The sequence below is a fragment of the Cyanistes caeruleus genome, chromosome 1 (assembly GCF_971803275.1).
Source record: "Cyanistes caeruleus chromosome 1, bCyaCae1.hap1.1, whole genome shotgun sequence".
Taxonomy (NCBI): Eukaryota; Metazoa; Chordata; class Aves; order Passeriformes; family Paridae; genus Cyanistes; species Cyanistes caeruleus.
In genome coordinates this window covers 20,669,599-20,697,003 of record NC_141701.1, presented here as the reverse complement: position 1 = coordinate 20,697,003, position 27,405 = coordinate 20,669,599, and the positions used below count along the sequence as shown (strand labels likewise).

The window sequence follows — 27,405 nt, the reverse complement described above, 5'->3', positions numbered from 1 at the left end:
ATGGCTGCGGGGGGGTGGCTCTGCCTGGCCTGTCTCGCTCGGTTACAGGATGGAAATTCCCGGCCTCCCCGGGGAGGGAGCTCTCTGCGCTCTGAAAGGCTCATTTATCCCGGCGCTGCCGCCCAGAGCGGGGGACCCGGGCTGCAGCTGCCGCCGGCGCGGCGCATCCCCGCATCCCCGCATCCCCGCATCCCCGCATCCCCGCATCCCCCCATCCCCGCACCCCCGCATCCCCGCATCCCCGCATCCCCGCATCCCCGCATCCCCGCATCCCCGCATCCCCGCATCCCCGCATCCCCGCATCCCCGCATCCCCGCATCCCCGCGTCCCCGCATTCCCACATCCCCGCATTCCCACATCCCCGCATTCCCGCATTCCCACATCCCCGCATTCCCACATCCCCGCATCCCCGCATCCCCGCATCCCCGCATCCCCGCGTCCCCGCATCCCCGCATTCCCACATCCCCGCATCCCCGCATCCCCGCATCCCCGCGTCCCCGCCCCGCACGATGCTGCTGCCGCTGCTGCTGGCGCTGCTGCTGGCGGCGGCCCCGCCGCACGGCGGCTCCGAGAGCCCCAAGGGGAAGCAGAAGGCGCTCCGCCAGCGGGAGGTGCTGGACGTGGTGAGAGCGGGGGCCGGCAGCGGGGCCGGGGCCGGGAGGAGGTGCTGGGGGAGCCGTGAGGACGGGGGGTCGGAGGAGCCACGCAGCCGCTTTGTTGTTTCAAAAAGATGAAAAAAGCGATAGATCAGAGGCTTTCGAAAAACCTCGTGGCCGCTGCAGGCAGGGCAGCGCCGGTGCCGCGATTCTGGGCATCTCTCGGTCCGGTTAATCACGCCCGTGCTGCGCTGAACCAGGAAAATGCGGAGACGGCGCTGGGCGGGCTTTGACGCAAAGCGCAGGGTTTCGGCGGCCCGGTGAGTGCCGGTGCCTGCCCCATGGCCCGGCCCGGTGAGTGCCGGTGCCTGCCCCATGGCCCGGCCCGGTGTGTGTGCCGGTGCTTGCCCCATGGCCCGGCCCGGTGCCGGTGCTTGCCCCATGGCCGGCCCGGTGCCGGTGCTTGCCCCATGGCCCGGCCCGGTGCCGGTGCTTGCCCCATGGTGCCGGGCACGGCGCGCCCTGGGCCGGCTCCTGCGCCCAGCGCACCGCACGGGCAGCGCCGCAATCCTACAGCCCTTCCAAAACAAGCACTAAATGCTGTTTAGCTCCTTCCAACATAAGCAGATAACTGCTGTTTAGCTCCTAAAATGCTGGTGGGTAAAAAGTAATGAGAAAAACTATCTGCGTGCTCTGAGAACTGTCTGCGTGCTTAGCGAACACGCTTTTCCTCGGAGTCGCATGAATACATTATTTCCTTTGGGACTGCACACCACTGTTTGCAATTCCATTGCCCCTAGAAACCTGAATGCATTGGGACTATCCCATCTCAAGGACAGATGATAGGAGGGAGATTTTCCAGTCCTTGGAATGTAGAAAGCAGATGTGAAGGTATTTCTGTGAGCTGCTGGAGTGCCGTTCACCTTCTGTAGAAAATCAGTGGTAAGGCCATTTCTTCCACGGTCTCCAAAGAGAACCCCTAAAGTGATGTGCTGGAAGCACCAGTGCTAGCAAAGCTCTTTCCCTTTCATGCTATTTCATTGCCTTTTCACTTTTATTGAAATTGAATTGCACTGAGAATAAGGAGTCTGTACACATGGATGAGCTAACATTTTCTGAGCAGTATTTTAGGGTTCCTCATTTCTTTGAAATTGCTTGGTGCTTTTTGGGTGCAAGAGTGAGCAGCAAAGTGGGTAAATCACTGGCAGCTGACTCATGCACAGCCCAGCTGTACAGACTGCTTCAGCAGAAGCCCTGCCAGGGCAGAGTGGAGGCTGGACTGAGGGAGGATCCTGCCTTCAGTGGATGTTTCAAGTATGTTTTATGCATTTCCAGCTTAAGAAAGCATGAAAAAGGCTTGACTTGGCAAGACAGACAATTTTAGTTGGAGTGGAGCCCAAAGTCCAGGTGATTCTTGTGATCCCATTTATTTTTTGAGATGTGCCATAGCTGAGATGCTCTCCCTGTCTGGCTGTGGGTGGCAGCTCCTCTGTGAAGGCAGGCCAGCCCCTCTTGGTGTCTGGGGATGGGGGGCAATAGGCCAGAGCTCTGGCCTGTCCCAGCTCTTGCCCATTTCCACACCCGGATTTCTGTGGTTGGTGAACCACACACAAAAGCCAGAGCCAGTCACTGTCACAAATAGAGTCCAGTGGGAAAGCAACAGCAAAACCAGATAACTGTTGCTGTGTGAAATAGGAATGTCTTTGCACTGTTCTCCTGGGTTGCTGTGTGCTTTGCCAACCAGCCTTCTCTTCAGCTAACTTTCCTAAAATGTGGTTTTCTTCATGAAAATATTCCAATATTTCCACTGCCTTTAGCCAGCAGGGTTTTCTTTGGTGAAGGTAGTAAGGGAAAGCTAGCAAGCATTAGCCAAACCCTCATCTGACTTCTTACTAGACCATAAAGTGACTCCATATAGTCACTGATTTTACTTTTGGTGTGGCTCCAGCTAAGCCTGTGATGGCTCTGCCGGTTTTTGCACCAGAGCCTGTGAAAAGGCACAGCCTCAGTGAAGAAAATTCACCAGACTGACAAAAGAAAGAGGGCAGGGGCTGTAGTTTACAGCTCCTGCAGTGCAGACAGGGCCATGGATGGCATGAGGGGGAATAGCTGCAGCACTATTTCTTTTTGAAAAAGGTAGAGATTAGGTGGTTTAAACCAGGTGAAGACAAATAAATGTGAGAAAGTGGAAGAGCAGAATACAGCTATCTGTGAGGATCTGGGATGAAGACTGGAGGAAGCAGTCAGCTACCAGATGGGGAAGAGCACACAAAAGCCATGGCCAAGCCCTTCAGGCTCCTGCTCAGCATTTCAGTGCTGGCTGACACCGCTGCTCCTCTCACATCCCAGCACCCAGGCTGCTGGGGGAGGGAGCCCTGGCCTTCACAAACCTACTCTCCAAGGTGGGCAATCCCAAGTCTCATAAAGCATGAAGGTGATGTGTGTTGACAGGGAGTTTGGGAGAGCAACTTCTGATCTTTCCTAATACTGTGATGTTAGGAAGGATGTTAGTGTGCCCTCCTCCCACATGTGCCTTCCCACTGTGACAAACAGGGTTCCTGAGTTCAGCTCTATTCCATGGTTCAGCTTCCCACATCAGTGTCACCACCATCCATTTATGTGCATACTGGAGTCTGAATTGTGGGGCTTGATTATCATGATGTGGTTGTATACCAGAGAAGCAGTGACAGAAGAAAAGTGGCATTAACCTCTGCTCTCTATGAAATGTAAAATTTTCTTTAAAAATAAAAAAATAAGAAGGAAAAATAATACTGAAAATGTATTAGCACAGACAGTTACACAACTAATGGTGGGTTAGGAGAAAGTAACTATTAACATGTGACTTCGTTTTTTGTTTCTGTATTGAAATCTTTTGACTCTTCTGAGGTTTTCTAACAGATTTTAATTCTTGGACTAAGTCAATTTTTAATTCTTGGATTTATGTATCTTTTCATTAAGAAAAGGCCTACTATTTTACAGCAAATTCTGCTGGCACTGCTTATCTTTGAAAATTCATTATGTTTTTTTCTTCTGTGGGAACATTTTCTCAGAGATGCAGAAATAGCCCACTGTGGCACAGCAGGGGGTTTGTGTTTTGTTGTTATTCATTTGTGTTTGACTTGGTCAGCCTTGGAGTTAAGGGCTGGAAGCAGCAAGATCTGTTCTGTCTTCCAGTACAATGGCATGTGCTTACAAGGCCCCAGTGGCGTTCCTGGACGGGATGGAAACCCAGGAGCCAACGGGATCCCTGGGACACCTGGGATCCCAGGACGGGATGGGCTGAAAGGGGAGAAGGGCGAGTGCATGCGTGAGAGCATCGAGGAGTCCTGGACACCCAACTTCAAGCAGTGTTCGTGGAGCGCGCTTAATTACGGCATCGACCTTGGGAAGATCGCGGTAAGTCAGCTCTGCCCAGAGGGGCTGCAGCAACCACAGCAGGCTCCAGGTCTGCCTCTGTGAGCAGCACCAACCTCACAGATTTCCTGCTGGGACCTTTTTCTGCATGCAAGGGTGAACTTCTCAAAGGCTTACCTACCTTGGATTCTCTCAGCTGTGTTTCAGCTGTGTGCCTGTTTCATTTCTGGAATAGGGTTTTGGAAGAATTTTGTAACTGGTGTTAAGACTACATTTAGTAGACCAGATCTGTAACTGTAAGGCTGAAAGTCACAGTACCAAAAAAGTACCTCTAGCTTGCCCAAAACAGGACAAGGATTTTACCATTTCAGCCCTAAGGAGGGATGCACATCTTTGATCTATTAATTGTACCTGTCCTTCTAGCGCTTCCTTCAAAGTGGCTGCTCACTGAACTCAGTTGCAGGGTGCCACTGCAAAGGATCAGCATTGCTCAGGGGCAGAATTGCCAGTGTCACCCAGACTGACACAGTCTGTCTTCCACTGCAGCCCTGGGTGTAAGACTTTTAGAAGAAACCCTGCTCAATCTCAGCTATGAAAAGCCCAGAGTGATTATAGCAGTTTAACTGCTGTGCTGTGGCTAGTGGGAGAAACAACTTTTTCAGTAGACTTTTCCTACTGCCTGGTACTTGCAGAACTACCCCCAGCTTTTTTAAATTTTTTTTTATTTATTTTTTTTATTTTCAATCTCCATGATATCCAGCATTTTTAAGACAGGTTAACTACCACTTAAAAACCTGAAAGTATTTATTTTTCATTTGTGGAGCTTTTATTAGGTATAAATTGCTCAGAAATCTTGTAATAATTGTTAAGTCCTGGATTTCTGTTAGCAGAGACAGAAACTGTGCTGTCTTGTCATGGAAGGACTTGGGGGTTGGACTAGATGATCTTCAGAGGTCCCTTCCAATCCTTATGATCGTGTGATTCTGTGGCTTGAGTGCAGCTGTCAGAGAGCTTATATCCCTTTACATAAATCCCAGAAGGTAACTAGGCTACCAATTTAACAGTAGGTGTTATCTAAATAAAGTCCAAAATTTCCATAATCTGTTTCTCCTTTGCCATCTATGAGGTGCTGTTTTGATTTGCATCTTTGCACCACAAGGGTATTTTCCAGGCTCTAATTATTTTTCTTTTTTATTCCCCAGAGGGGACTAAAGAGAATAGCCAAAACATTTTGAAATAAATACATTCCTAAAACTGTGTCCTAAATATAAACATACAGAAAGCAGATGGGCTCCCGCCCAGAGGTTTGTACCAAAGCACCTTTGTCTCCTGCGAACAGGAATGCACGTTCACCAAGATGCGCTCCAACAGCGCTCTCCGCGTGCTCTTCAGCGGCTCCCTTCGCCTCAAGTGCAGGAACGCCTGCTGCCAGCGCTGGTACTTCACCTTCAATGGGGCAGAGTGTGCTGGGCCACTGCCTATTGAAGCCATCATATACTTGGATCAAGGAAGCCCAGAGTTGAATTCTACTATTAACATACACAGAACTTCCTCAGGTACGTATGCTGGGAGAGCAGAGATGGAGAAGGCAGCAGCAGTCACCAGAGTGACATCTGTCCCATGAGGTCAGAGGACTGAAACCAGGCAGAGTGGCCAGCTAACATTTGTTCCTCTTACTCTCTGCCTCAGAGCTGACTATAGATCTTAACAGGATATTTATTAAGTGGTACTTTCTTGCTGTGGTATTTTTTGTGGTACTTATATCCTGAGATTTAGAAATGGAAAACATTTCTATCCAGACAGGTCTACTGATCTCTGCCACAACATGAATACAGAGACACTCTGTGCTGTACTAGCCTATGGAGAAGGAGTCTTGCTGCCACGTAGACTGTGTCATCCTGGCTTAAAATAACTGATATTGGCACAATATCTGTGCAGAAAATGAGACATTCCTCCTGTAACTTTTACTCTAATTTCAGGTGGGGCACAAAGTACCTCCAAAAGTGAAATATCTGGGAGCAATTTTTCATTTGCTTAGCAGAGGCAGATTAGTGAATTAATTCAACATAGAAGGATGTGACACTTAGAAAAGGGAATGTAAAGTCTGTGTCCTTTCTCCATATTCCTCCCTGTACTGCATGACTACATGAAATCGAATGTCTAGAGCTATGCCAGGATTTTTTCAACATAGGGGTAGAGCTGACTGGTCTTCATTACCCCACCTCCAACTAGTGGTGCTAGTTGGGCATCAGGAGTGGAACTTTATACAGAAGCAGTGACTTCAGGAGTGGAAAAGCTTACAGGGTGGCAATCACCTTTACAGGGCTTAGCCGTAAACCAGGCATGGCTGTGCCCCCACCCCCTCCCAGCACTGCTAGAAAGGTGTCTGGAAGGGTATGAAGCCATATTCCAGCTCCCAGAGAGTAAATCTGGGTATTTAAAACAGAAGGTATACCTCCCATTTAGCCATCCTGTGGACTGTGATCTGCTTCAGGTACTGCAATGAGTGTCAAACAGCAGCATGGACACAGGCACTGCATGGCTGAAACTGATGTTGCTACATCTCCACATAATAGTTTTTATTTCTGAAATTGTTCTGAGACTCCAAAAACTGCTCACATTTGACTAAATAGCACAAGCTTGCAACAAACTGCTGTTCTTAAGTATTTGTGTCTACCTTCAGTTGTGAAACACAAAGGGATTGTGTCCGCTGAGATAACTTGATTTTTGTCTTTAACCAGTGGAAGGTCTGTGTGAAGGGATCAATGCTGGCTTGGTGGATATTGCCATCTGGGTTGGGACGTGCTCAGATTATCCACGGGGAGATGCTTCTACTGGATGGAATTCAGTCTCCCGAATCATCATTGAAGAACTGCCAAAATAACTTTCCTGCCTTTTATATAATACCCTTTTTATTTTTTTTTTAGATTTTGTACTATTTTTTTCCCAGAGTTTATTTCAGTAGAGCTGGATGCAAGTACTGGACTGAAAGGCACCAAAGCCTTGCATCTGTAACCTTTGTCTTGTTTTGCACATAGCAGAGGCTTTTTATAATAATCATTTTAGACTACAAATATCAAAACCAAGTTCACTAACGTTTTAAATTTCTTCTTTGATATAATACCACCACTGTTTTTAGAATTAACCATAACTTTTTGTATCAAATAAATAAGACCTTTTACAAAAAAAAAAAATCCATGTTATTTTATTGAACATTAATCTGTTTAAGGTATTTTACATGGCATTATGATACATGATTCTTTTAGATGGCTTTATGAAGTTCTAAGAAAGTAAAATCAGGTGTTAGCTTTAGCCTTCAGAAAACAGACATAAAATTCACACCTGTAAACCTGACTGCAGAATAGGATACTCCACTGTTACAGCCTTGTTTTTCAACAAACTCCTGGCGACTTAACTGTGATCTGGACAATGTGGTAAGTGTTAAATACCTCATGATGAATAACTGAGCAAAACCAGACTATCTAAGCTCTCCTTTCCTCTCTTCCTTCTTGATAGACTGGATTTCAGTGTAACATCTATCACTGGTCTCCACCACTAAGATGGAGACACTAAATAATTTTACAGTTACACTTGATTTCATTGCTCCAAAAATTCTCCTGGATTTAGCCTTTCAGCTGTATAGAATCACTTTGGTGTTGGTTTAAAGCTAGATATATTGAACAGTTTAGAAGAAATAAGGCAAGCTGAAATGCCTAGGCTTTCAAAAAGAGAACTGGTAAAGTGAAACAATGATGCTACAGCTGTTTGACAAGTTACAACACCGATCATGCCAACAAACCACAAGCTTCAGTGTTTCTAAGTATTTTCTTCCAAAGGCTGCAAGTGACATACTCAAATATTTTTAAAAATTGTACACATTCTAAAGAGAAACAACAGTCATGTTTGTTTTACAAAATCAATTTTACATTAAAGAAATAAAAAAAAACCCCATGAAAAGCATGTACAACATGCAAAAATCTCCACTCTCCTGAGAAATTAGAAGGAAAAAACCCCTTAAATCTGAGATAATGAATTTGTTTCAGCTATTTAAGATTAAACCTCATCTTTTCTGAACAGGCTGTAAGATTTCCCCCAGGCATCTCTCAGATGGGTAGCTCTTGCCTGTAGCTGTTGTTGCAGGTACCAGGGGAGGATATCTGCAGTGAGGGGAGCACTTGGGCTTGCCCAGCTGCAAGATGGTGCACGAGATTTACTGCAAGCCAGCAAGTTACACAGCTGGTATTCTGTCTCTGAAGAACTGTAATGTTTTCACTGGCTTGGATATGGTTTTAAGGTATCTGAACACAAACAGGTTACTATGAGCTGAGCTGTGGTGTGAGCTTACAGAAGCTCAGTTAACTTACAGTGAGGGATTGTGCGCGCGCTCGCTGCCCGTCTTTGAATTTATCCTGAAGCACGAGTGAGCAGTCCTGGGCACACAGCACACTGAGCCAGGGCAGTACATGCAGAGCTTCTTCTCTTCTCATGTTTTCATAGTCTTCACAATGTATTTTGGACCCTGGGTGGTAGGGTTAACTCAGTGTTCCATTAAATTCATTCAGTGTACCATGAAACACACAAACCCTGGTAAGCACCCTCCAAAGGCAGAAGTTATGGATCTACATAATTTACATGGTAAACTTCCAGTAAATTTATCTTCAGCTAAATACACATGGAAGCTTGTGTAATAAAAACCAAAGCAGCCATACTGGCCCAGATGAGATTATTCCTTCTGATGAGATTATCAATCGTATCAGTAGAGGGGATGGGATTGTGGAAGAGAAAGTGTAAATTATTAATGAAGTTAGTAATACACGAAATGTGGTATGTGGCAATAGTATCTACAAAAACAAGCAAATGGATTACTGAACAAAGATTCAAAATACTGAGTAGTTTCTGTAGCTTCAGAGATTTTAACTTAAAATTTAAACCAAGTCCCTAATCTGTTAAATTTTTATTAAAAAATGTTCCTTCTCCTTTAGGTTAGACTGGTAAATAGGAAACTTCTCTAAGTGATGGTTCTGCTCCCTATGTAACTGATGATTTCCCTCTAACTGCTGGATATAGCCTTTGCTAACTTATTTCCTAGTTAAATGATACTTACTAGATACTTAATATCTTACCCCAATCCACCAAACCCAGAACTCTAAAAAGTACATATCCTTGATGGCAATTATTGGTGTGGAAAAAAACCATAATTATTATACAAATTTACTGAGATGTACTATAATTTAATTTATCAGTAAGTTAGCAATCAATATATTAACAATCTTTTCCTTAAACCAAATCAGAAGACATTAATAGATTGTTCTGGTTTTCTTGAAAAAAAGTCCCATGCACAGGATTTTTCTAGACTAGAAACCCTTTTTTCCAGCGAGTATTATTGAAAGTAAGCGTGGTCTTATTTGTTATTACACCACTTTGAACACTGCATCACTATGAGATTACAAGGAAAAGTATCCTCATTTATAAAATGCAAGCCCACTTTCAAATATGCATTTACTTAGTAATATTTGGTCAGATGTATCATTAATGTAGATAGACTGGCACAGAGAGAGATGGAGAGAGAATGAAAGAGAGAAAATGAATTAAGTAGCCAGCAATACATGCAGTTTTAGCACATAGGTCTGCTGCTAAAACCAAGTCAAAAACCACAGTGCAAGCCTGTCCTGGTATGAGACAAGAACTGAGTTTCATCAGACTTGCAATTATTCAAACCCAAGAATGGAGAGCTGTTTTAAAAAAACAATTTCAGTTTCCAAACTGCACCCCACTGAGGCAGCATTTTTGTGTTGGATGAGCAGTGGAGTCTGGAGCATTCCGTATCCTAAAATCTGACGAATAACACAGAGGTGGATCCAATGACATTCCTTGTTTTAATGAGACTCAGAGATTTAAGGAAGTTTTGACAGGCCCAGGGTTGCTTTTGTATGAAGTTTTCCACTTGTGCAGGAGCAGAATCTCACCAACTGTTGTTGAGACTTGTTGAAACTGTTTAGTGGGTTATTCCAGGCAGGCCAGGATGAATGGAATTGCTGTGCAGCTGCCTTCACACACTGACAGCACTATTATTTCACAGTTGTGGACATCTGCTTCAAGCAGACACAGCTGATTCAGAGAGGAAGGCAGCAATGCAGGAACATTCAACAGGAGAGATGTTGGCAGGGTTTATTGCCTCCACATTCTTTCCTCAAAATACTGGATCAAGTCACAGTGTCAAAGAAAGACTGTTGAACTAAACTTCTCCCAGATCATAAATATAAAAAATAGAGATTCCTTCCTAGGAACACAAGTTCATACTTTTAATTATTTTCTTTTCTAAAACCAAGTAAAAAGCCAGACACATTTTCATAAACTACAAAGGTAATACAGCAGGCAGGAGTCACTCTGATCACATTAGGTATAATTCCTTTGTAAAATCCATGAACACCTTCTTTCCTTTAAAGAAAAAAATATGTGGCTTTAATGAATGTCTTTTAATAGAAAAAACGAGACATTAAGCAAAGCCTGGCATTTTATTTCTCACACTCCCCAAGATCTCTACTGAGAGATGTACTTCAGGTTAGAAAAAACAATTTCAGACAGTTTGAAGTGCATCAAGTATTAACCCATCATTTTTTCTTCTGAACATATAATAGGGTTATGTAGATCAATTATTTAGCCTAGGCTTTGAGTGTTTTTTTGTGGGTATTGTCTAAGCAGAAAGGCAATTTACTATATTTCTTCATGCTACAAGAACTGTCTAAACAAATAAGAAAAGTCGGCATTCATTTTTTGAGAATTTAAGCACCCCCTCCAGAATTTTGATTCTACTGGCCTAAAAATGAGAATCTAATTTGACCCAATTTGAGTCAGTGTGTCATGCTAGGGGCTGTTCAAAAGTTTTAGAGACATTAAATGTCAGCTCTTTAGGTGCGGGTGTCACAGACCTAGGACACCTGGAATGATGAGTAAACAGAGATCCTGAGAAATGCTTGGGTGTGGTTTACACTACCCTCCCTAAGTCACATTTGTTTCATCATGAGCACAGTAGTGGCTCCAGAATGGCTGTACCACACTTTACCAGAACTAATAAGCCTTCCTGTAGCCTACAGCACTGAAGGGCACAGCACTGACACATCAGAGCTAGTTTTGCTCTGAATTGCCTCCAGTCTAAATGGGTTGTACAGCCTCTGAATCAGGGACAACACAGCCTCAGTCACTTATTGAGCTGGCACCTCTTCACAGGACTCCATTCCCAACTCTGCTGCAACCCAAAAGCACTGCCCAAAACTGTGCATGCACATGCAGAGGGGGCCACTCTTCCAAATTACACAGGTCTGTGTGAAAACTCTCCCCTGCACTGTGGAGCTCAGGGAAGAGCTCAGGGAAGGTTTGTGAGAAGACATGAACAGGTGTGAGGTCACAGGACTCTGAAGGTCCTACAAGAAGCCAGGACTAGACTACAAATGCAGTCAGGCCCCAGGGTAACCCAGGGACACCAGTATAATCAGCTCTGGCTAGCTCACTCCACCTTGCCAGGAATTTGGATTAGCCACAGCTCCCAGCAGCACAATGCTCCTGTCCCATGTGATAAGCTAAAGCAGTTCAAGTGAGACTTCATCAAGTGTCCCAAACCAGCCATGACAATGCTATTTTTTACCCTGTGAAATCTGCCGGAGAAGAGAGAAGGGAGACAGAATAAACAACAGAAACCTGCAGGGGGGCATTGACTCTCTGCTATCTCCTCCTTACCTTGCTGCTGTTGGTGGCATCTTGCACAGTATGATTTTGTACAACTAACAGTTTCTTTGCTCTGAACTGTACTGGTTCTGCAAGTCAGCACAGAAGCCAGTAAATGTAGCTCTGACTCTGTAAAATTCATTTTCCAACATGCATGCTTTAACTTTTGCACACCTACCTCCATGTCCTGCGGATCACATCGAACACACCAGAATATGTGTTATGCTGGTCTTGAAGACGAGCTCGCACAACTTGATAGGGATATGTTGCTGCCACAGCAAATATTTTGGATACAGCTGCCATCATTATATATTCCACAGTGTTCTAAAAGCAACAAAAATTGTCAGGCTTGCCTTAAGTATGGTTTAAATTGGCCAGTTCCCAAAATCTTGTTTGATTTTTAAATGCACAACCAAACAATACTCTAGATTTTTCCCCTCTAATAATACAACATGTTAAAAGAAATGTCAGTGTTTGCTACATGCAGTGCTACAAGTAATTGACTGTAAAACGTGCTCTGCCTTCCCATTCCCACCAAGAGAAACACTTCCAAAAGTAGCTACCTTAGCCCAACTTGCACCCAAATAGTTTTCCAGGGTTCAATACCACCCCCTCTAGTTCCACAAAGTAAGAAAAAGCCCTCATTCCTTCCTCTAAAATTCTCAAAACACTTGCCAAAATAAGAAGTTGGTTTTTAAAAACAGTGAAAACCAGTTGCTTGTTCCTAAAATGTGAGAAAGTATTATTTCTATAATTTCTATTTCTATATATTCTGCATTTGAATTAATGTACCAATACTTGGTACATTTGGTTGCTGTGTAACCCAACAAATGGAATCATCTTCCATTTATTTACACGCCACAACAGAATTTTATTCTCAAGCACCATACCAATTTTGTATCTGATACTCTGTTTCTGTACTTGTTATATCTCTCTTTCAAATCCTCATAGGCCATGAACTGAAGTGCTCCATGTGATGTTCCGAACAGACCAGGCACAAATCCCTAAAAAAAAGGATAAAACAAGGTTAAAGGGTAATGCACAAAACCTAAACAACTTGACAGAGCACAGCTCACACACCCACATTTGTCCTCCCTTAATGGACAGACTGTGCCTGCACAGCTGTTGCACTCTGACTCAGGTATTCTTAAGGGCAGGCATCACACTAACTAACTAACTAACTAACTTACTAACTACTAAATAAATAAATGCTACTTTTCTGACATACAGCCTAAAGTCACCTAGAGTCACTGAGATAAAACAAGCGGCCCAGGGACTCCACCTCACAGAGCACAAGCTGCTAACACCGATTAGGATTGCAAGATCACAGTCAAGCTGTGGTCTTGCAAATGTGCTGCTCAGTGCCTGCCCCTTTCCAGAGACTGGCACCTCAGAGAAAGGCCATCAGGAGCAGAGGCACAAAAAATTACTGTGATTGAGCCCAGGAAATAGATGTGTATGTGTTTGCATGTGTGTCTCTACGTAAATGTATGTTTATGAGATAGATATATATTTCTATACTAAAAATGTTTGTGTCTGTACAGAATCATGGAATCATTTTGGTTGGAAAAGACCTTTAAGATTATCAAGTCCAACCATAAACCTGACACTGCCACGTCCACCACCACATCATGTCCCTGTGGGAGAAGAGAGTGAGCTACTCCAGCCCTGTTTTACTTACACACACAAACACATGAAAATACACATCAACCTTTAGCTTCAAAAAAGTTGAAAGGAAGGGGGAAAACAGGTACTTTCTGAATTGTCTCCACAAGAAAGAGAAGGCAAGAGTTCCCCCAGGAGCAGGACTAGCTCCTTTAAAATGAGCTGCATGAGTTCTGAAAAGCACTAGTTCTCTTTCTGAAGAGTTGGTCACTTACATTGAAAAACACAAATAAATGGGGGATTAATAATTTTGGCCAGAAAGGGACTCAAAATCTTGCTGCAAACCATTGAGGGACAATTATAATGGAGTAAGTAATCAAAGTGTGGCTAAAAGCACTCGAAGAAACAAAGTTTGAAACAAAAGAAATTGAACAGAACAGTTTTACTTCCTATGATCCATTCAGACAAGAAAAAGGCATTTCAAAATGTGCCCAGATGTCACATTCTGTTAGACTAAAAAAGGAAGCCAAAAATGTTGAATAAAGACTTATCAGTATACAATAAAAAACCTGGAGAAGGTGAAAATGAGAAGGGATCCCTGAAGGATTCCACTGAATTAGTGTTAACAAGACAAAATAAAATAATACAACTCCTAAATTGCAGAAAAACCTCCAACAAGTAAAACTACAGCAGGCATAAAAATTGCACAGACAACACAAAATCTCACTTCAGGGATCAGCTTTCCAAATGCTACATATAGATTTCTAAAGTTTTTCAGTAATTCAGGAAATTATTTTTTAGAACTTCTTTAATACATGAAATTCTTCTCAATAATGGTCATGAACTCACCATCAGTGACCACAAACTGATGAAATGCACTAAGGGCTAGTGAAAGTCCCAGAAAAAAAACCTTCCCCAAATGAGAACAAGTGGAGTTAAACCACATATCTGTGTTTTGTCAGCTGTAAGCACAAAGTGAAGTTTGAAGCCAAAGGGCCCCAACAGAGGGAAAAGGATAACTTTGGTTTTCAGAAATACTGGATCAGAGAAGAAAATAAAAGTAATATAAAAACAGAAGAAGTAGAAAAAAGGAAAAAAAAATTAAAAATGTCAAAGAAGAAATCATCTGGGTCAGCAAAAAAAGGAACAATATGAAACTTCACAAACATTTCCCAGTGATTAGACAGTAAAGCCACTAAAAGACAGTGGAAGTAATTGTTCTCCACTTGGAAAGAATTAGAACAATGTATTTATATCATAGAAGAATGAGGTAATATTTTCCCTGCCAACAAAAGAATAAAGTTGAAAAACCTTTAAGAGGGCTAAACTCTTAAAACTTAAGCCAGAAGATTTGGATAACTTGCACCCAAGAGTCCTAAAGCATCTACTGGTCATACTTCATAAACAAATACCAGCACACTTTTAAGTCTTGTGCTGATGAGAAAGGCCTCCAAAGACTGAGGGACTTTTAATGTTGGGCCAATATTAAAAAATGCAAGAAAGGAGTGAGCAATTGTCAGCCAATGTGCCTCAGTAAAATAGGAGCTGACCCAGGTTTCTATTGATCATAGAAAACAATGTATTCTTATGGAAAAATGTTTCAAAGCAAAACTCATTTCTTCACAGCACTCAAATATCTTGGCTGAGAAAGTTTTTGAAACATACTCTGTTTTCTTATTCTTAGAATAATTTAATACAAAATTCTTTCTTGCCACAAAATTTGATAGAATTAATTTTGATCCATAATATGACTACAAAGATAAATTTTATAATAAATTCACGTATTTCTTGTTATTTTTAATATTTGAAATATATCTTTAGAAGGTTTTTGCCATGAAGGCATGACAAGATGAATGGTTTCTCAAAGAAGTCCTACTTGAATTCTCTTTTAAAGGATTAGAACAATAGACAGAATTAAATATCTAATTAGAAATTTAAAGGGCCTCTAATACTGAGCAGCAGACAGTGGGAAAAAAGAAATAGCTAAAAGTTAACTTGAAGTATTTTAACTGCTGAAAATCCGTGACAAGAAAATGTCCTGTTGGCTAGTGTTTCAAAAGTTACCCATCACACTAAAAAGAAACACAAGGCAAATGTATACACTGGAAAGCCCTGCTTCTTAATAAAGAAGGGAACAAGGTTCATTTGGTGATGTGGTACTCACATCACTGCCTGACGTGTTTGACAGCACTCAAGCCAGAACAGCCTCTGCTGTATGTTTCAAAAGAATGCAGCAAATACCCCTTGTAATCTCTCCAGTGCTGCCTTCATGTGTCAAAGTGTGTCAAAGACCTGTGGTATCTGAGTGCCCTGCTCTGACAACCTGTGCAGACACGACACTGAAGTCACCTTTGTCATCTTGATTCCTTCACACTGAAAAACGTTACCGTCTTTTACCTGAAAACCACTTATGCCTCTGTGTAGAACCTGCAGCTTCAGTTAAAATCAAGATGGACAAATCTCTGTGGATTTTGTTTGCTATGTACAAGTACAAAGATACAAAAAGCTCGCAAGCTTCATATTTACAAGAAAAATAACAGAAGCAAAAGCATTGCAAAATAAAGAGAGCTACATGACTTAGCCACTGAGGGAGCAGAAAAAGTACTTTACCCTCAAACCATACAGTCTTGCCTACCAAAGGTGAAATGACAACACAGAAGTGTCCAAATGTATTTCACTTGGTAACAAACACACATTACTGTTATGACTTCTATTGTTGTCAGCATATAACAACATTATTATCAGTCTTGATGAACCTGGATTTTATTTTAATCACCTTAAATTTTCAACATTTCCTGTGTACTTACTCTATTAAGCATTGCTCTATTTCCAACTACTGCTTCTATATCAATAAAAGAGAGTAAGAAGTGCACATACCAAAATATGGAGGCCATGAAGGATTTTAGCTGCATACCTGACTGGTGCCTTAGTAGTCAGCCACTCTAGACTACACATTTAACAGTTTCTCAGCAGCTCAGAGATATTTTATGGTTTCCTAAAAGTACCAATCCTACAGTCTTACAACTATTTTACCATGTTTGGTCACTCCTACCTTACGCTTGAAAGGAACAACACAGCACTCATAACATGAAGATGGTTGCATGACACTCAACTTCCTGGCAAAATAATTTTTACAGCTCAGATCTCCAGCAGATCCATGGATGCATTCAAAGTACATAACCCCAACCTATTTTTAACTCAGCCTGGTGTGCAGCAGAGCAGCTCTGTCTCCAGTCATCAGGGGGATGGAGGCCAAAAGACAAAGCCCAATGGATGGAGGGTGTGGAGGATCACTGACTGGGTATTTACTGGGATAATGAGTGAAGGACACCCCTCCTGCCTTTTCAAAACCAGGCCAAGTTCAAGAGGAACAACTTGCTGAGAAACCCAGATTCAGACAAACTATATTTGATGAACAATCAATACCCAGCAGAGCTAATAGAGGCAGCTTTGATGCCTGCTAGAAAGATTGATGTAGCCTAACATTAACATAACCAGTTTGTACCTCAAAGGACTGAAAGGATTTGCTCAGATCAGTAACAGCATCTGTGCAATAAAGAGCAATACTGAATTGCTTGATCAGAAATATCATTCTTTAGAAGACAAATCTCAATCAGAAAGAAACTCCTTCCAGATTTTATTTCCAGTTCTATCTGAGACAGTTGCTCTATTTGAGATCCCTTCATTTACTGTAAGGCAATACTATCTGAGATCCCCTTATCTGCTGTAAGGAATGCTATCTGAAATGAAGTTTATGAGAAAAGAGAAGACAATAGTGTGTACTACAACTTCCTGACGCAGGGCAATTAACAAATCTTTAGCTGTTCAATTTCAAATAGAGCAAGAAAAATAAAAACTTCCCCAAACACTGAAATAGAGGAAGGCTAGAGCATGTACAAGTCAAAGAGCCACCTGAAGAGGTGCCTTTATTCCCCAGTATAGACAAGGTTGAGAGAGTCCCGACATCAAATGGAAGTTGCTCAGTGTACATACTTATGTAGGTCACTCAGGACCTATTTAGGTCACCTTCTTTGCAGATTTAAGCAAGTAATTTGCTCTTTCAAAGGAAGTAGCTGCTTTAGTCCCACACTTGCAGATTAACACTACAAAGAAGTCTCTAGTGCCAAAGGCAACACATGCTACATACACGAATAATCTGAAAAGAAGGGTGGAAGGACATCTTAAAACCTAACAGATCCAAGAAATCAGAACTTATCTACATGGAACAGAACAGACATCCAGGCAGATAAATCAGAAATTCTGACAATTTCAATTTAGGAATAAGTAAAGCGCCTTGTTCCTGCTGTTAGAATTTGACATTCATTGCCATGAAGCACACAAGTCTTACAGAATAGGAAAGATCACATTTTTCACTGAAAATAAAAGAAGCTGATGTTCAGTAATCAGGACAACTTCTAAGAGAAAGTGGTCTTGTTCCCTATCCCTGGCAGTTCCTATCAAGGCCAGGCTGGATAGGGCTCTGGATAGGGCTAGTGGAATGTGTCCCTGCCCATCACAGGGGTGTTGGAACAAGAATATCTTTAAGATCCCTTCCAATCCAAGCCTTTCTATGATTCTATGATTCTGCAGTAATACTTGCAGCAGAAGAGCTAGACTGAACTAAAATAGGTTTCTTCACAACTTCCAGGCACTGATGAATGCATCTTGATGTCATGACCTGAAGGGAGGAGGAGGCAAAAAGTCCAAATCTTGTTGCCATCTGTTTCCCTAAATTAAAGGGAAGAAAAAACCCACGCATATGCAGACCATATTTAGGAGTCTGCAAATTCAATGTATCTAGAGCTGACAAATTACAGACATCAATAACCAGTGGGCAAATAAGCAGTTGTGAAACTATCCATTGTGGAAGAAAAAAGGAGCAAGTATTTTGGTCATGTTATCTCCCAGAAGATGTTAGAAATACAGAGATAAGGGATAAAATGCAAGGAAGTACTATCAGCAACATAAGTTACATTGCTGCTGCCCTGCTTATCCAGATTCTAATCATAGGAAGATTAAAAAAAAATTACGAAGTAGTTTATCAACAGTATAATGGCTTTTCTTCTGATTAAGCCTTTTTGCTGCAGTTCTTCAGTAGGAAAGACTCAGAGAATGAAAGTGAGCTATTACAATATTTTTTTTTTGTAGGCACATATTTAGAAGTGTCCTCATGCTGGGTGGTGCCAGGCAATCCTGGAATTTTTCTTAAATGTAATTACCTTATATAAGCCACGTATGCCCTCTGTCTTGTATATCTTGATAAGAGCATCAAACATTCCCCTGTATTGCCGCTTGGATGGATCCACGCCAGCGTTATATTGCAGCACAAGTCGAGTCTTGGTTACCCATATTGGGTTTGTAATGCAGAGAGTCATGGCTCCTGAGAACAGACAGATATTACACTCATTGTTATGCCAAGTCCACAGATTGTCCCAGTTTGTTCAGTCCAAAATAATACAGCCTTCTACAATAACAAAACTCCTTTTCCTACCAGAGTACTCATATTGTTTAAAACAGGTGAAGTTTATGCTCTCCACTGCTCCCTCTCTCTCCCTTCAAAGCTCTTTCAATTGGAACAAGCCCAGTTCACTCCTGCTGGGGGTACTTTCACCAGGCACATGTATTTTTGCATATTCCTAGCACAGCCCCTTTTTTGCTTCACCTTCCCACAGTTAGTAGTATAATCTGAAGTAGACAGGAAACATAATTTCTTAAAGTACCACTGATTATCTGAGTTATTCTTCAGTATACAATAATTCAAAATTTAATGGACATCTCAGTGATGAAAAAATTGGTTAATAATATTGACAGCTTAATAGCAACAATCTGTTATAGCTTTATAGGTTATTGAAAATACCACTGTAGCAGAATCCATTACTTTATTTCATGTCAAATAATATGCCTTATATTTCAACATTAAATAAATGCTTCAAAATCCTAATAAAGTCTTCCAAATTGCCTCTACAGCATATAGTGACAGGGCAAGGGGGAATGACTCAAATCGAAAGGGAGTAGGTTTAAATCAGATATGAGGCAGAAATTCTTTACTGTGATGGTGATGAAGCACTGAAACAGGTTGCCCAGATAAGTTACAGATGCCCCATCTCTGGAAGTGTTCAAGGCCAGGCTGGATAGGGCTTTGAGCAAACTGGCCTAGTGGGAAGTGTCCCAGCCAACGACAGGGGGTTGGAACTAGATTATTTTTAAGGTCCCTTCCAACTCAAACTATTCCATGACTCAATAGGCTGCCTCCTTTCCAGGTCCAAGTGTTAAACATTTAACAAGTTAACAACCTGACAGCAGCAGATTTCTACAGCCACATTTTGGGACCCAATACAGTACTAAATATGGGAAGTGCTTATACAGAATGAAAACAAGGACAAAAGACATTTTAACAACCACTAATTCTGCGGAAAACCGAAGGACCACAGTGACCCATCTGTTTGTGCTAGACATCTTTGTTTTATTTACAGACAACAAACCACTGCATTTTGGCTGGAACACTTACACTTGCCACCTGCAACAAAAAGAAGCAGTGACAGAAAAAGGCAGGTAGCAGCACTTGGAAAAGCTACAAGTGAACATTAATTGATCTTTGCATTTAACCTCACCAGCCTCTGCAGCTGACACCAGGTGTTCGCTTGCGCTGAGACTTTCCATCTTCCCTTCCTTCTTGTAAGCTTTGATGGCATTGTAACTGGAAAATGTACAACATAATTTAGTAAAGGTGAAAACAGACCTACACCACAAAAAACCCAAGTCCAGAATGGCATACCTGACTTAAGATCATGGTCATACAGAGCCTTTGAAGAAAAGGTATCCAAACCACCTTTGTTTTATTGATTAATTGATCTCTGAGCTGTTAGCTCTTTAAAGTGAACTATGGTAATAAATATTTCAATTGTATAATTAAACTGTCAGTATCAATGGGACTGCATCTTGAAAATTATCAGATATCAAGAATTAAGTTCTAAAAGAAGTCTGCTGGGAGCCACAGTGCTAGGTATTTACCCTCTGGCTCAGAAATACATCGAGCTTTCTTATCTTGATCCAGTTTGCAATCTTTGTGAATTAAGAAATTGTCAACAGAAGATGAAGTCTCAATAGCAATCTATAGCAAAACTTAAGGACTGAAGTACAACAATAACAGAGTCTAGACAACTGGCAAGCGAGCTTTGCAGAGGCATGCCACCTAACTAGTCCCTAAGATGTTTCAATAGGGGTATAGATGTTTTAATAGGGGTAAGTAGTAAATCAGGTCACAGTAACAGAGTTAATAAAGTAGAATATTAAAAAACGGGCTTTAAAACCAAAGCACATCAACTGACAAAAACAATGAAAAAACTGCCACTAAAATTATTAAAAACAATCAAACATTCAGCTTTAGTGGAAAACCTCACGTTCTTTATTTTTTTAGGAAATCAATTTAGATTCTTGCTTTTCACGAGGTTTTAAAAACAGTGTATTGGCACTTCAAGAGAATTCTTTATGAATAGTATCACCACCTCTCAAATTCCTTAGTATTTTCACATCATCAAGGGAATGCCCTGTACCTGACAGGAACAGGTCTCTGACTCAAATTGCTTAAATTCTAAAACAGCAAACCATAATAAACATTAACAGACCTGGACTAGCTAAGAGAACGACAAGCTTGCAAGTCACTTAGCATGTTTTTATACCTCACAAAGAAGAAGCAATGTATATCTGAACACTATGTTGTGCAGGGCGTGACACATTTTATAGTTCTACTTACAAGAAAAAGTAAAGTCCCCAGGAAGCCCCTGCTCCCACCATGTTTGGAGTTACCCCTTGATACAAGCCTCGTAGTCCTTCATGCTTCCAGACAGTGCTCATACAGTGGAGAATCCCGTTGTACTTTGGCCTCAGCTCCAAACCATCGCTTACTACGAAAGAAAGAAATTATACTGAGAGACATTTCAGGAAGCATAAAGTTCAACTGCATCCAAGCCAACAAAGAAGTCCACAGCCCCTAAAGCATAAATTCAATACATTCAATAAATGAACACAAAACCAAACTGATCAACCATACTACAAGAGTATTATTTCACAAGTATGCAAGAGTTGGATTTAAAGTATAAACTTTACAGCTTTATAAGCCTACAGTTCAAGAACTTAGGGGAAAAAAGGGGAGAAAAAGAAACAAAAAAAGGAGGTAACTCCTTAGCTCAGCAAGTGGAAAGTTCCTATTCATCTGACAAAGCTAAATAAATGTACTTCTGTTCATTTTTGATGAGCAGCAGATTTGAAGTTTTCTGTCTCTTCTTTTTAGCACTCCAGCAATTTTGCATCTTATTTCAAGTGATATGGATGGGATCCTTGACCTGTTTCTCTACGTTGTTTAGATAAGTCCCAAGTAATAACCGTTACATTCAAATTTTCTCTTTAAAATGTTCTATCAAGCAATGGGTCATGTCTTACTGATTCCCAAGTCAGTTTTTACCACAATACTCAAATGTTTCTTTTCCCATGTAATAACCTAACAGATGGTTGTCAAAATATTCAGAAAATGTCACTTCAAAAATACAGAAAGCACACAAGTTTTTGTCTGACAGATCATGCAGAACTTGGATGGCCACAAAACTTGGAGTGGAAACTACTGCTGCTCCTACTGTAACAGCAAGGGAGTAAGTTGATTACTGATGACACATGTGATACGGTCCATGGTGAGATGACAAGAGGTAACAGACACAAGCTGAAACACAGGGAATTCTGACCAGAACTTTTTATCCAGCAGAGTGGCCAAATACTTGAACAAGTTGCCTAAAGAGCATCTTTGAAGCTACTCAAAACTCCAGTACACAAGACTGAACAAACAGATCTAAGCAGAGCTTATCTGAGTAGGGGGTGAATTCCTCAGCTCTCTTCTGACCTAAATTACTCTATGATGCCAACATAGCAGCAGCTTTCATTGTCAATACAGATATATGGCTAGACTGCAGCTGTACTGAAAACTGGTCTCAAAGTTTTACAAGAAATGTCGCTTTTGTGTCCACATCAAAATTAGTCCTGGTAAATATGCATTTTCTGCTCAGTGCCACATTTATTATTCAATCCTCTTGAACTTTGTGTCCGGTACTGCACATTGTGACAGAGTTCAGCATTAAAGACAAAATACTTTTGATGAGCACTGTGTGACAAGGCCTGAACACCTTGACAGCCACCCAAAACAAGAACACAAACATCTCTTTTCTCCTTCCTGAGTAAGTGTTGCTAGACCTTTCCCAAAGAGACATTTATGTATTTTTTTTACCATGCAGACACTAGATTAAGTTTATAAACATATTAAGCAACATGGGAAATCAGAGACACGAATACAAGTCTTTCTGTCAATGATGCTACCAAGAATCTTCACAATATTAATTTCTGGTATCAGCTCCTGCTCCCTGGTTGAAGACAAAACATAGGAATTGTTATTTTCAACCCAAAGAAGCATGTGAAAGCACGTGACCTCCAAAAGCCACCTAATCCAAACCTGTACTCACACTGGATCTAATTAGATCTGGTTACTTAGGGACATGACCAGTTAGTTGACTCCTGAATGTTTCCATGGCTGAAGAGATTACAGCCTCGCTGGGTAACCTTTTCCAGTAATTGACTATTCTTACAGTAAAATAACTGGAATTTTCCATGTTCACTCTTGTGCCTGCTCCTTTTCGGCTTACTAACTACCCCCAAGAAGAATCTGGCTTTACCTTCCCTGTGTCTTCCAATAACATTGTCACAGACTGCAATTTCAGCTTCCCTCAGCCCTTCCTTTCTGAGGCCAAACTGTTCTGTGCCAGTGCTCCAGTCCTGGTGGTCTCCACTGCAATCACACCAGTGTGTCACTGCCCTCCTTGTCCTGGAGAGCCCCAAAACAGACACAGTACTTCCGACCTAGCCTTACAAATAGAAAACAGAGAGAAAAGAGCCCTTCTATTGGCTATGCTCTTCGTAATGCAGCCCAGGATGCGCCCAAGTAGGACATGCCATATATTAAATTTTGTGAAATGTCTCTGTGATACTTTGGTTTCGAAACATCTATGATGTATCTGTTTAAGAAAACAATCCAAAGATACAGATGTTTCAACCTCTCTGAAAGAGAATAAGATAAATGGTGGACAAGTTTATCAAATTAGCAGAAAAGTCAAGAGAAGTCGTCATGATTCTCTGTGGAGAAACAAACTAGTTAAGAGTTTTCTGGAAAACAATACCACTATTGCTAACAACTAAGGTTATTCCAAAACTACCGCCACACTTTGAGAGTTGAAAATCTTTGGCATAAAGGTGAACTTTGACCGTGGGCTTGGGACAATCCGCCTGATAAAAGCAGACAGTGCTCGTCCGGTGTCCTCTGGCACTGGTGGTCATGGAAAGGGGAGAAGAGGCTGGCCAGCTCTAATCTGCCTGGAAACAGCTCGAGGCACACCGCACATTTTACAGTCCCTACAAGTGACAAGGAGAAGCTCTGGGATAGCAGGGAAGAGAACCGGAGACCGGCTTTCGGCTTACGGCCGGTTTATTCCAAGCCGTGGGGCTGCCCCGCCGGCGCCGCGCACGGGGCGGGCAGAACGGCGCGGGCTTTGGGCAGGGAGCCCGGCAGGTCCCGGGCGAGCTCGGGCCCGTCCGGGCGTCTATAGCGCAGGACGGCCGGGGGACGGCCGGTCCGGCCTCACCTGCGAAGCGGATCTTGACGAGGTCCAGCGGGTGCAGCGCCAGGGTGGACAGGACGCCGCCGCTCATTCCCGCCGCCAGGTTCTCCAGCCGCACGTGCCGCAGCACGGAGCGCGCCGGCGGCTCGCGCGACAGCGGCTCGCGCGCCGCGCACGCGGGGCCCGCGGCACCCATCGCCGGCCGCGCGCGCGCAGGGGCGGGGCCGCGGCGGGGCTCGCGGCCTCGCGCGAGAACGGCCCGCGAGGCGCGTCCGGTCACGTGTGCGCGCGGCAGCGGGCAGCGGGCGGCGGGATGCGCGTGAAGGTGCTGAGCCGCAACCCCGATGACTACGTGAGGGAGACCAAGCTGGACCTGCAGCGCGGTGAGCGGGGCTCCGGCCCCCGGCCCGGCCCCCGACCCGGCCCGGTCCCCGGCCCGGTCACCGGCCCGGCCGGAAGGGATGAGGCCGGCGTCGCAGGAGGGAGGGGGAGGGAGGCAGGAAGGCAGGCATTCGGCACCCGGCACCCGGCGTCCGCACCCCACCCCGCCCCGCTCCGCTCGCCTCCTCTCCGCGCTGCCCGCTAGCAGCGAGAGCTCGGGCTCGGCGCTTCTGTTTCCGAGCGCCAGGAGTTTTCCCGCGGGTGCCGGTCCCAGGCGGGGATTTGCGTGCGGTGCCCTCTCCGCGGGAGAGCTGCCCTTGCCGGAAGCTGCATCCCGGGAGGGCAGAGCCTGGTCTGGCAGCGGCGTACGAGCAGGAGTGCGGGGCTGGGGGTTTCATCGCTGGTCTGGTGTCCTGAGATTGCGCTTAGAATTTCCTACTTTGCAGTTTTTGTACTTAATGCTGTTTCATTGCGGGGACATCGAGTTTTGCTTCTTGCGTATTCATTATTAAAACTGTCAAAAATTGTGTTGATTTTACACGCAGAATAATAGAGTTGTAGGTTGGAGAGGACCTCTGAAGGTTATCTAGTCCAACCCTTCACACTTTGCCCTGTGGTGAACAGGGACATCGTCAGCTAGATCAGGTTGCTGAAAACCTTGATGGGACATGTGCCATCTCCTCTCATCATCTGTCTAGTCTAAATTTACCCTCTTTAAGTTTAAAACTGTTACTCATTGTTATATCCTAACAGAACATCCAAAAAGTCTGTCCCCATCCTTCTCATTGCTCCCTTTAAGTACTGAAAGGCCACAATGAGGTCTACCCAGAGTCTTGTCCAGGCTGAACAAGCCCAGGTCTCTCACAGCCTTTCCTGATGGGAGAGATTGCCCTCTGAGCATCTCTCCTCTGTACTTGCTCCAGCATGGGTTTCCAATGTGTGTTCTTTCTGTTGCAGTTCCAAGGAACTATGACCCTGCACTGCATCCATTTGAAGTTGCGCGAGAGTACACGAGAGCTCTGAATGCCACAAAGCTAGAACGTGTGTTTGCAAAACCCTTTCTTAGTTCACTTGATGGCCACAGAGATGGAGTTAATTGCATGGCCAAACATCCAAAAAGTTTGTCTACAGTGCTGTCTGGAGCTTGTGATGGAGAGGTAAGCTTACAAACCACAACAAAGAAAAGGTACCTTTCTCTCTTACTTTCTTTTTTCTCTTTTGTTTTTTGTTGTGATGTTTGGTTGGTTTTGTCACACCTTTTCTGTCTTCTTTCAGCATGTTACCTTCATCCTCACTTGGAAGGTGAAACTTTTTGCTGTTCTTTAACTGTGCCACTGTACAGGGGAGACAAATTGTAGTGAAAGGTTTGTGGTTTGAGATAAGGACAGGGAGGGATCACTCACCTATTACCATCAAGGGTGAAACAGACCGAACTTGGGGATATTAGTTGAATTTAATATTAACAAAATCAGAGCAGGATAATGAGAAGTAAAACAAGACCTGAAAACTACCTTCCCCCCACCCCTCCCTCCTTCCCAGGATCTCCCTCCTCCTCCCCAGCAGCACAGGGAAATGGGGAAAGGGGGTTACGGTAAGTTCATTACAAGTTGTTTCTGCCTCTACTCAGGGAGTGAAGTCCCTCCACTGCTCCACCATGGGTCCCTCCCATGGCAGACAGTTCTCCATTAACTTCTCCAGTGTGAGTCCTTTCCACAGGCCGCAGGTTTTCATGAACTGCTTCTGTGTGGGTGACTGTTCCACATTGTGCACCCCTTCAAGAACAGGGTGCTCCAGTGTCACAGAGTCACAAGTCCTAGGAAACCTGCTCCAGTGCGGGCTCCTCTCTCCATGCCTCTAGAGGTCCCTGCCAGGACCTGTTCCAGCAAGGGTTTGCTGTGGATTACACCCTTCTTTGGGTGCATCTGGCCTTGATCTTCTCCACAGGTGCAGTTGGATCTCTGCACTCCCATTAACCTCCTCCATGGGCGCCAGGGGCACTGCTGCATTACTGTGATCTTCATGACGGGTCAGGGGAGCCTCAGCTCTTCCCCCTCCTTCCCTCACCTTGGTGTCTGCAGAGTTATTGCTCCTTGTGTACTGCTCCTCTCTTCAGAGTGCAGTAACCTCTGCCCACTAGCTTTTATTCCTTTTAAATGTGTTATCACAGAGTCATTACCACCATTTCTTACTAGCTTGGCCTTGGCCAGAGATGGGTCTGTGTGGGAGCTGGCTGGCATAGGCTCTGCTGGACATGAAGGAAGTTTCCAGCAGCTTCTCACAAAAGCCACCCCTGTAGATTCCCACTATCAAAACCTGGTCATGTAAAACCAATACATGTGATTGATTTTTGTTGCCCACATGATGCCCCCACTCCTTCCCCTAAAGCAGTTAAACCATCAGATTAGCTAGGGTGAAGGGGCACACAACCAGAAATTTTTTGTAATAACAATTTTTCATACTGCCTAAAAAAGGCTATTTGATTGCTTTACATAACTATAAATAGCAATCAAGTACACTTTAATTTGAACTAGTTGCAGAAAAAAATAGCTGTCTTTTTTGAATTCCCTATTTTTTCTCACCCTTTCATTGCTTGTTTGATAGTACTTGAATACTTTAAAGGTATATTCTGGGCAGTTGGTTGCTTTCTGCTTTTTATAGAAAGTGCATATGTCATGCAGTAAGGATAAGGGAGGTTAACCTTTTCAGAGAAAAGGAACAAATTCCTATGAAAGTTTAGCCAGATTTCTTACCCACTGATAGAGTGAGTAAAATACTGGGTACTATAAATATATAAAAATATAAAACCTGACCTCCATTTATTTGTTGTTGTTTTTTTGTTTTTTTAAATGAGCCCAAAAGTTTTGAAATAGAAACCTCTATGAGAAATGGACATTTACAGATAATGTAGTACAGCAGCTGGACTGAAAAAATTCTGTTGGTTCCAAATTTCTTTGTGCTTTCGTCTTTAAAAGGGTATTTTTTTGCTGAATTTGTAACTGCTGGTGTTTTTAGCAAGCATTCTGGTTCAAAAGCAGGGGAGTGCAAAATGCAGAAGGTGTACAGCGTAGGTCAGGGGAGAGGGTAAGAATGAAACA

At 43.1% G+C, this 27,405-nt stretch overlaps 3 protein-coding genes across 3 annotated transcripts in view; 2 read left to right on the top strand and 1 right to left on the bottom strand.

Moving 5' to 3' along the window:
- CTHRC1 (collagen triple helix repeat containing 1) lies at positions 1 to 7,144 on the top strand. The gene is made up of 5 exons (XM_086867495.1): positions 1 to 6; positions 99 to 623; positions 3,771 to 3,992; positions 5,290 to 5,506; positions 6,692 to 7,144. Exons 1-5 carry the CDS (start codon positions 1 to 3, stop codon positions 6,832 to 6,834), a joined length of 1,113 nt encoding a protein of 370 aa, XP_086723621.1. The 3' UTR covers positions 6,835 to 7,144.
- Positions 7,127 to 24,190, bottom strand: SLC25A32 (solute carrier family 25 member 32). Its single transcript, XM_086881340.1, has 7 exons — positions 23,954 to 24,190; positions 21,031 to 21,181; positions 19,889 to 19,974; positions 18,497 to 18,657; positions 12,563 to 12,676; positions 11,851 to 11,996; positions 7,127 to 10,388 (listed from the first exon to the last, which is right to left on the bottom strand). The coding sequence occupies exons 1-7, from the start codon at positions 24,123 to 24,125 to the stop codon at positions 10,253 to 10,255; spliced, it is 966 nt and encodes a 321-aa protein (XP_086737466.1). The 5' UTR covers positions 24,126 to 24,190; the 3' UTR covers positions 7,127 to 10,252.
- DCAF13 (DDB1 and CUL4 associated factor 13) overlaps positions 24,108 to 27,405 on the top strand; it is a 25,623-nt gene continuing 22,325 nt past the window's right edge. Inside the window, exons 1-2 of the mRNA XM_086881329.1 lie at positions 24,108 to 24,312; positions 25,268 to 25,467. Of these exons, the coding sequence (XP_086737455.1) occupies positions 24,243 to 24,312; positions 25,268 to 25,467 (270 nt within the window). The 5' untranslated portion in view covers positions 24,108 to 24,242. The remainder of the gene's footprint in view (positions 24,313 to 25,267; positions 25,468 to 27,405) is intronic.